This window comes from Eptatretus burgeri, chromosome 4, assembly GCF_056783735.1.
Source record: "Eptatretus burgeri isolate ZD-2024b chromosome 4, Ebu_testis_v1, whole genome shotgun sequence".
NCBI lineage: Eukaryota > Metazoa > Chordata > Myxini > Myxiniformes > Myxinidae > Eptatretus > Eptatretus burgeri.
The window spans coordinates 14947761-14957760 of NC_140964.1; the positions used below are offsets into that span (position 1 = coordinate 14947761).

At 45.3% G+C, this 10000-nt stretch overlaps 1 protein-coding gene across 6 annotated transcripts in view; it reads right to left on the reverse strand.

Annotated features, from left to right (window-relative positions):
* The window catches only part of TAX1BP1 (Tax1 binding protein 1), a 248109-nt gene that overhangs the window by 27015 nt on the left and 211094 nt on the right, over positions 1-10000 (reverse strand). For 4 of the 6 annotated variants that reach the window (XM_085876996.1, XM_085876993.1, XM_085876991.1 and 1 more), the window contains 2 exons: positions 4192-4294; positions 3823-4064 (listed from right to left, as the gene is read on the reverse strand). In XM_085876996.1, the coding sequence (XP_085733122.1) occupies positions 3823-4064; positions 4192-4294 (345 nt within the window). The remainder of the gene's footprint in view (positions 1-3822; positions 4065-4191; positions 4295-10000) is intronic. The other 2 variants (XM_085876995.1, XM_085876994.1) reach the window with 1 other exon arrangement.

Genomic DNA, 10000 nt, shown 5'->3' on the forward strand with positions numbered 1-10000 from the left:
CCTCAAAAGAGCACTAGCCTCCAGATGCTGAGAACCCAGGTTAAAAAAAACCAGTCTAATCCCAGATCATAACAAAAAAGGGGAAGTTGTGGGGAAGGGGAGTGGGGGGGAGGGCGAGGTGTGGGTGGTGAAGGTACACTACATGGCCAAAAGTATGTGGGCACCCCTTCTAATGAATGGATTCTGCTATTTCAGCCACACCTATTGCTGACAGGTGTATAAAATCAAGCACACAGCCATGCAATCTCCATAGACAAACATTGGCAGAAAAATGGGCCGTACTGAAGAGCTCAGTGACATTCAACGTGGCACCATCGAAGGATGCCACCTTTCCAACAAGTCATTTCCTCAAATTTCTGCCCTGCTTGAGCTTCCCCGATCAACTGTAAGTGCTGTCATTGTGAAGTGGAAACATCTAGCAGCAACAACAGCTCAGCCAGGAAGTGGTAGGCCACACAAGCTCACAGAACGGGACTGCCGAGTGCTGAAGTGCGTAGTGCTGAAGTGTGTAGTGCAGAAAAATAGTCTGTCGTCAGATGCAACACTCACCACTGAGTTCCAAACTGACTCTGGAAGCAACATCAGCACAAGCACTGTTCGCCAAGAGCTTCATGAAATGGGTTTCCATGGACGAGCAGCCGCACACAAGCCTAAGATCACCATGTAAAATATGACACGTTGGCTGAAGTGGTGTAAAGCTCACCGCCATCGGACTCTGGAGGAGTGGAAACACGTTCTCTGGAGTGATGAATCACGCTTCACCATCTGGCATCCCGATGGACGAATCTGGGTTTGACGGATACTGGGAGAACGTTACCTGCCTGAATGCATATTGCCAACTGTAAAATTTGGTGGAGGAGGAATATTGGTCTGGAGCTGTTTTTCATGCTTCGGGCTAGGCCCCTTGGTTCCATTGAAGGGAAATCTTAATGTTACAACATACAATGATATTCTAGACGATTCTGTGCTTCCAACTTTGTGGCAACAGTTTGGGGAAGGCCCTTTCCTGTTTCAGCGTGACAATGCCCCCGTGCACAAAGCGAGGTCCACGCAGAAATGGTTTGTCAAGATCGGTGTGGAAGAACTTGACTGGCCTGCACAGAGCCCTGACCTCAACCCCATCGAACACCTTTGGGATGAATTGGAACACTGACTATGAGCCAGACCTAATCACCCAACATCAGTTCATGACCTCACTAATGCTCCTGTAGCTGAATGGAAGCAAATTCCCACAGCAATGTTCCAACATCTAGGTGAAAGCCTTCCCAGAAGAGTGGAGGCTGTTCTCGCAGCAAAGGGGGACCAACTCCATATTGATTAGCATGATTTTTGGAATGAGATTTTGGACGAGCAGGTGTCCACATAGTTTTAGGATATACACCACATGGCGAAAAGTGTCAAAAAGTGAATTGCCGGTGTCATAGGTCAGCTCCTACTGCTTTTAACGGCCACAATTATTCCAAACTTCTTGTGGGGTAGCGTGGAGAACTCGTCTACCCTTGACAAAATGCACCGTCGTGGGATATTTGACGTTCATCAGCTAAGGCGAGCAGATGGGACACCCAGCTTTAATGTCCATCCTAATCACTGTACACTTTATTATGAAACATCCTGCCAGCAAGCACAAAGCTGAAAGTTCATAGTCAGGCCGAGGATCAAATCCAGGCTGGACTGCTCAAAGGTAACTTGCCACCTTTGTGCATAATTTGAATTGTTTAAATGGGATACAAGGACCTTTTCCCCCTGAAAAGGGTGGTAGCAAGACCACTTGGATTGCACCTGTGCATGCAGTGGGTTTTGTCTCTGTTGGTGTACTGCTTAGGATAGCCAAAAGGTTCACTGCAGGAAAAAAGATAGTCCCAAAGACCTCTCTCAAAACACACCAAGACCAACCACAAGATGGCTCCACAGATTTACTCTCTGTTGTACCTCATCACACAGGGCATACGTGAGTCGCAGGAAATGTATCCAAATCAATCTGCGAATTTCTGAACCTCGTGTCGAACACACAATAGATACCTTGTCAAATACACAAGGCCCAAGAGAGCAAACAGCCATCACAGCAAGGCTAGCTTTGTAATGAACACGCATCGAAGGAAGGCGTGAAGAACGGAAATTCCTTCATCTTTCAAGATAAGGTGACAGCTTCCATTACACGTACAACGCACATGACTGTGTGGTATAATTAGAAACAGAGCAGGAAAATGAACGCAACGCAACAAAGTTAATAATAAAAAAAAGTATCGCAGAGGAAAGCAAGGGGATCTCATCACCAGGCCCTCGTAGGCCATACGCATGTTGAATGACCAGGAGAATAAGAGTTTTAAATTATCAAATCGATGCTGGACTTCAGAAAACAATCCCTTAACTGTTTACCTCCGCCACCGAAGGTGGACGGAGCTTACGTTTTCACCCCTGCCTGCGTTGTCTGTGAGCAGGATGTTTCAAAAAGTTATGGACGGATTCAGACAAAAATTTGGTGGCAGGATATGGGTGTGTGACGAGGACGAGTCGATCTGATTTTGGTGAACATCTGGATCCAGGATTTTAAAAGTGATTCTTCACCATTGAAATATGGATGGGCCCAAAAACGATACGTAGCACGATATTTCAAAAAGTTGTTGGATGGGTTATGACAAAACTTGGTGGACGAGTTGGTTCAGTGGGTGACAAGGACCAGCCGATTCGATTTTGGTTCAGGTCTGGATGCAGATCCGGCATTTCAGTGGGATACAAAACATAACCTGTTCAGCCTGGTGGAGGTGTGCGCTTCAGAGTGCCGTTCCAGTTGTGGATGAGATTTAAAAAAAATAATAAATACAGGAATTCGTTTTGTAAAGTTCAGAAAAAAAAAGAAAAAGAAAAAGAAAGAGAGAAGATTAAACGACTATCTAGAGAACAGGTTCACAACTGACCTCCTCGGAATAAACCATCAAATATGTGAATGATTGATTGAACAAAATTTCACCAGCCATAGACCGCGATATCATTAATGCAACAAATCAAAGCAGCAGTCGAGTTGTAATGATATCGGTCAAGCCAATCTCCAAATGGGAATACTCACACTCGCCCCCGAGCTGTCTAACCTGGGTTTCAATCCCGACGCGGGTATAAATTAGCATTCCGGAGTTTCACAGGCAGGGCTTGGCATCAACGCGTGCACCGTTAAGCTGGACATCCCGTCTGCTAATATTAGTTGGCCGACGCTATAGATCCCACGGTGTACGTCCCACTTCGCGAAGAGTAGACGAGGTATTGCCGGCACCCTGGCAAAATTCCAAATTCCTGTTCTAACCTACAGAGGGCATTGCGCATCAGTGGCACGTTGACATCCCCGGCAATTGATGAAACCCACAGCCATGTGCTGCATATAAAAGAAGAAGAAGAATGGGAGTCTTCAGAGGTTTTGTTCTCGACGCAGTGCACTTACCTTGTTGTGTTCGTAAGACGACTATAACATGTATAAATAAGTTGATTCACATGTCATCAAGAACATGGGTCAGGATACACCGTCATCAGTTTCTATCAATACCAAAGAGACGATCATTCAAAAGAAGAGTTTGCATTGTTGAGCATCATTACCCTTCGGGTTATTTCCCCATTTACCAAATGAATAATAAAAACCTAAGTAAACCAACCTTTATGCAAATTTCCACATGCTCTCCACCAAATTGGTATGAGCAGAACAGTTCAATGTTAAACTGAACAATAAATGGACAGCTCCTTTCATACAACCGAGTCCCTCACCGACAAACACAATCACGGCGAAGGGAAAATCAAATATCTGTGTCCTTTGAGGTTAGTTTTGGACAGAGCTCTCACCAGCAGCCCAGAGAAATGGGCCGAAGGCTGGGAGATGACCACATTGCCGGTGCTGGGGCGCGGGGAGGAGGGAGGTGTCGTAAAGACAGCTTCACGTGCCCCCACATTGCAAACGCCACAAAGCCCCTCTGAGGGACTGCTCAAGGCACAAGCGCCAGACTCTGGTGTGCTCACATTTTCAGTTGCTGGACAAGCCTCGGGGTGAGAAATTCCACGCGGGATGGCTGTATGCTGTGGAGACGCTGTCGTAACAACAGGGAATGGACAAGACAAACAAATGAAGCATAAAGAGCTCAATGTGATGCAAAGCGCACCTCCATGACAATTTTGATGGCAACAATAAGATTGATTACATCAAGCAGCTCATACCTGCTGGGCCAAAATTGCCATCGATGTTGGAGTACGCATCTTGGTTTTGGATCTGTACGGCTGGATGCCAGTTCAAAGGTACCTTAAGCTGGTCTTTCAAGCGCTGTGAATAAAACAGGCCAGAGCAACAAAGGAGGAGACATGAAAGGTTATTAGTTTTTAGACGGCAATGTTTGGAAGTAATAAAATGAAATAATAAAAGCCGATTTGTGGTCGTCAATGCCGTCAATTCCTCCTGTAGAGTGGAGTCGTTACAGCAACAGTGGAGTCGTTAGACAACTGTCATGATCTGATCATGAACCACGGTCTGTGTCCAAGACAGAGCACCGGTGCTGCCAAAGCGATTTATATTTCTGGGGTTACAATGCTGGATGGGTCACCACCTCCAACACAGGAAATCAGAGCAGGAATTTGGAATTTGTTCTCGGTGTTGGCAATAGCTCGCCTACTCTTCGCGAAGGACACCGTGCGATCTTTAACGTCCACCAACAAATGACAGCAGACGGGACGCCAGTTTAACGTCCATAGGACGGCCGGCACACGCAACGATGAATCACCCTTCCTCTGAAACACCAGGATGACAGTTTGCAGGTGGGTCAAGATTCAAACCCGGGCTGGACAGGATGCGAGTGTATAAACCTCTGGCGTCTGGGCCATACAATCACGAGGATGCATTTTATTTTTAATTGAAATTTTTTTTCAGAATAAACAAATAAATAACAAAAGAAGACATCACTAAGCCACTGTGGTCCTTTGTTCCTCCTGTAAAAGTCACGGCATAAATATTAGCCTCCGAGTATCGGAAGCAAGCATGCAAAATATTTATGGGTCGCCCCGTGAAACGATGTTTATAGCTGCTTTCTATGTAGAATAATGCAGGTATTTCATTCGCTGACAGGCTAATTTCGGTGGATATTTCTTTTCAAAAATAACTGCCAACATAACAATTCGGTCTCTCAGTTGTTTAGCCAAATAGATACGTGCAAGATAATATAAAAGATAAAATAAAACACCCAAAAAGCTGTCAGGAAAGAATGGGTCTGCCACAGCATCAAGGTTACAATTACCAAGCGGGAAGAGACACAAAATAGTTTCAGTTTTTCTTCAGTGGAACCCGCTCGGGGGGGCTGCCAAGCTTCCAGCACGGATTCCTAGACCATTCACCATTATAAAATATACCACCGGCTCGATGAAAGGCAGCAAAAGTGGATAAACTCAGACATCAAGACATCAATTTTTAAAGACCTGGCATAAAACGAGCATGCAACCATTTATTTTTCACCAAATATATATATATATTTTTTAACTTGTACGTGCACATCCTGAAATGTGGAAATACTTTTGCCACTCTATTATTTGCAGTTTATTGTCACATCGACATCTCATCTGCTTCTCCTGCTGAAAAATTATCTCTGAAGTCCACTAATTAATGTCGATCGACCTGGGACTTTGAGTCGTCTCGTCTTCACTGTGACTTGCCAGGTCACGTGATTCGTAATGCGAATAAAATGAAAACACACAAAATCCGAACATGCTGGCAATCTAAAAGATCGTTGCACTTTTCCTTTGAATCGAGACAATATGTTTTGTTGCACAAAAAAAAAAAAAACAGACATTGCAGTGGAAAAGATCTTATCTTTATGGTAAAGATATTTTCTCTGACGTAAGCAAACATTATTACGTGCTCGCACCTGACAGACAAAAAAAAACAAACAAAAAAAACATAATAAAGCACCTTTTTTATTTACCATTCAGTCGTTCGGACAGGAATTTGTAATTTGTTCATGGTGTTGGCGATAACTCGCTCCTCTTTGTGAAGGAAACCGTGGGATCTTAAACGTCCAACAACTAATGTCGGCAGATGGGACGCCATACAGATCGATGAATCACCCTGCCTGTGAAACACCGGGAAGACTGGGTCGGGATTCAAACCCAGCATAGACGATTTGGAGGAGAGTGTGCAGACCTCTAGGCCATACATATGTATATGTATATGTATATCAAGATGATTGATGAAGATGCCATCCCCCATTGATTGGTGTGGTGGAAGACGATGTGTCCATGTGGCCGATAGTACTTGTTGGTCCCAGATCGTGCAGCAATAACTGTAATAGGACTCGATCTGGTGTACTCACTAATTTCTAGCTCTTCCACAAGCCTTGACTGTATTTAGAAAAAAAAAAAAAAAATCAGTTTAGGGATGAATTATTAACGACTAGTAAATACTGTTGTGGGCCGGGGATCGGTTGCGAGCACGACCGTTAGGTGGAGCAGGAGGGTCGACTCTGCCAAACACCCGGAATTTATAGGTCTTCACCCTGGATAACACGCGCTCGAGGAAACGGCCCAAAGAACCAGGCGCCAACGAGAGCGATCAAAGTCCAGAGCTCCGCTCAGCGCTCGTCCCGACAACCAAAACTCTCTTCTTTTTCCAACAGATCCGCCGCACTTATCCTCGGCTCTCCTTTCCTTTCTTTCTCTCCCACGCCGTCCGTTCAGGCGTGGCCCTTTCTCATTGGCTGCCCGCCGGGAATCTCGCTCGCACCCCTCCGATTGGCTGAGAGGGGCGCCATGCCCGTATTTGGAGCGAAATCCAAGATGCCAATGCCCCAAAGAAACCCCGCCTGGCACATTGGACTCCGCCCACGTATGCCGACACACACGTAGGCCATGGCATCGGTGTGAGGAAGCGAGGTGAATGTGAGGGTGATGCTGCTGTTGTTGGAGTTATAGTTGATTTAAAATAAAAGAAAACCCTGACTATCAAAATAACTCCGCAGCGCATGAACATTTAATTACCCATTAAACAAGGGACGGGGAGCTATCTATCCACATTTACTTATCGAAATAACTGAGCTATAGGAACCTGAATGTCTGTGTGCATAAGGCTTTCAGATTTGTAACACTACAACCCGTCGCTTTACTGGTGGGAATATGAGGCGGAGGGGGGAGAAAGAGGGAGGAAGAGAGAGGAGGCAGGTGTATGGTGAGAGGGGGAAGGGGAAGCAGAGAGGATGAAGAGAGGGGACTAAGGGGGGAGGTGGGGAGAGCGACACCTCACCAAATGTTGCTATTCATTGCAGGAGGGAGGGATGTGTGTGTGCAACCAACACACACACACACACACACACACACACACACACACACACACACACACACACACACACACACACACACACACACACACACACACACACACACACACACCGAGAGAGCAACAGAGGTGTGGGAGGAGAGTGCTGCATTTTATGAGGAGGGAGTGCGAGGAGGGGACAGAGTGAGAGAAAAGGGTGGGGGAGAAGAAGTAAAGAACAAGCTTAAATGAGCTAAGATCCTCATCCTCTTAATAATGACATCATGAAAACGAATATGACGTCATTGTGATGTATCGGGTTTGAAATAAATTATCTGTGCTAATGCCCAGCTTGATTCCCGCAAACAAAATTCAAACAGCTTGCCTAGTTTCAGAGATAATGGTACAGGCATTTTCCATTAGCGGCGATATTATGACATCAACTTTTTTTCTCGGAAGAATTTCCAAAATCGGAGATGGTTACTGCCTGCGCGTGGTCTTTCTGCATATACATGGCAAATTTCCCGAAGATCCGATGAAAACTCTGGGATGTGAAACAAAAAATGTCAAAAAATAGGAATGACGTCTTAAAAATTAATATGACGTCATAGTGATGCATCATATGTGCGGTAATGTGCGGTAATTCATCTCTGCCAATGCCCTGTTCGATTCCCACAAACAGAATTCAAAAAGCTTGCCCAGCTTCGGAGATAATTTTTTCGGCGATTTATATTAGCGAAGATATTTTGACGTCATAACTTTGTTTCTCGGAGGAATTTTCAAAATCGGAGATGGTTACTGTCTGCACAGGGTATTTTCACATATATATATGCCAAGTTTCAGGAAGTTTCGATGAAAACTGTAGGCTGTGAAACAAAAAAGTCCACAAGAAGAAGATGAAGAAAAACAACATAAGACTTCGAGATCTTCCACGAGGATCTAAAAAAAGACAGGTGAGGGGTGGCGGTGAGGTTAGCAAAGAGAATGATTTGTGACGCTGAATGACCGAACATGGAAAAACAAAAACGTGTCAGAACAGCTGAACACACGACGACACAACCATTTGTAAAGTAATTCGCTGGCACATCTACAAAAACTTTGATATTCCAGTTCCAGAAAGTTTGTGGGAAAATTACCCAAAAGCAATCACTGAAAATATGGAAGAACCGCTCACATTAATACCAGTGATTTTGGACCAACGATGCAGAAATCAGGAAAATGACCTAATAACAAGACCTCTAGCATGAAGTGAAAAGATCCTGGAAGCTGAAGAATGCCAAAGTTGTACCAGTGATGATGAAGAACCTCACGGGAATGATGAAGAAGAACCTCACAGAGATATTAAAAACCATCCCTGGGAATATCCCGCCAAACTATCTTCAGTTGGAAGCCGTCCTGGGCTCAGTAACGATCCTGAAGAGAACCCTCGGCACAAAACTTTGAAAACATAAAACTTCACAGCTTGGTCTGTGAATCATGATCCCTTTCCAAAATGAAGGTGGATACTTTGAGCCCACCCTGGGAGGACTCCATTCCACATTCTGAAACTCGCATATGTAGATACCAATCAACGTGTGTCTGTCTGTCACACACACACACACACACACACACACACACACACACACACACACACACACACACACACACACACACACACACACACACACACACAATATTGTTATGGTGACGTCGCTGGGTCACGAGTGGCCTCTCTCAGACCAACTTCCTGACCTTATGACCCTGAAGCAACTGAGCCACAGATAATTCAGTGATGCACCAGATTTCGAGGCAACCACAGACACCATTTAAGATGACGAAATCTGGCAGGATCCCAACACACCAAATTCTCCAGTTACCTTCCTGTGATAGGGACCATGGCTCTTGGCCTCCCAACTTAGTCTATTAATTAATTACGTAGAGCTAAGCAAAACCGTAGGTGGGCTGCCAGCTAGACTAGCGCAGCAGCAAATCAGTGAGGTACAACTTCCCTTCTATTTATTACATGCTATGTCTAACCAATAAAGGAAAGAGACAATCGAGCAGGTTTGGAAACAAGAAATCTTGTTTTAACAAAGATGCAAGTATTTTCAGAAATGCAATGTCACACAAGATCCTTAGCACTCAAAAGCACAGTCTTATCCTTAGCACTCAAAAAAAATAAAAACAACTTAATACAACCAGCCTTAAATTAAATACAGACAGATGCCACCTTTATCCGGGGAAATTAGATAGACAAGGGGACATAAAGAAAGAAGTTGTTGGGTGTTGTCGACCCCTTCCGCACCTGTACGTGAGCAAGCTTGGCCCCCATGGGTCTCAACGAGGTGTCGATGCCGATGAGGGAGAGATGCAGTGGGAAGTGCCCTGTCATGTGGTGATTAGCTCTGAAGAGAACTGTTTGGGGGGGGGGTCTCGTGTTGCTCGTTGATGCTCCACAAAAGGCAAGACCTGCCTGAGGTGCGTGCACTGAAAGATGCAAGGTTATATGGCAAGTGTGCGAAAGACGCGTGAGAAAATCAGTACGACCGGCTTGGTCAGAGGTCGTCCCACTTGGGAGTTTGAGGAGCGCCACACCTTTTACGTTACCAGGACGTGAGAAGCACCAATTCAACCTGGCAGTTTGGAGAGTGCCACATGTCACGCCCTCGCGGTCAGCTGGGTAGCGCTCAGCACCGTCGCATCCCATTCGGTCGTGCCTTTGGTATCCCCACCCCACCATGCCAGGTCTCTTACATC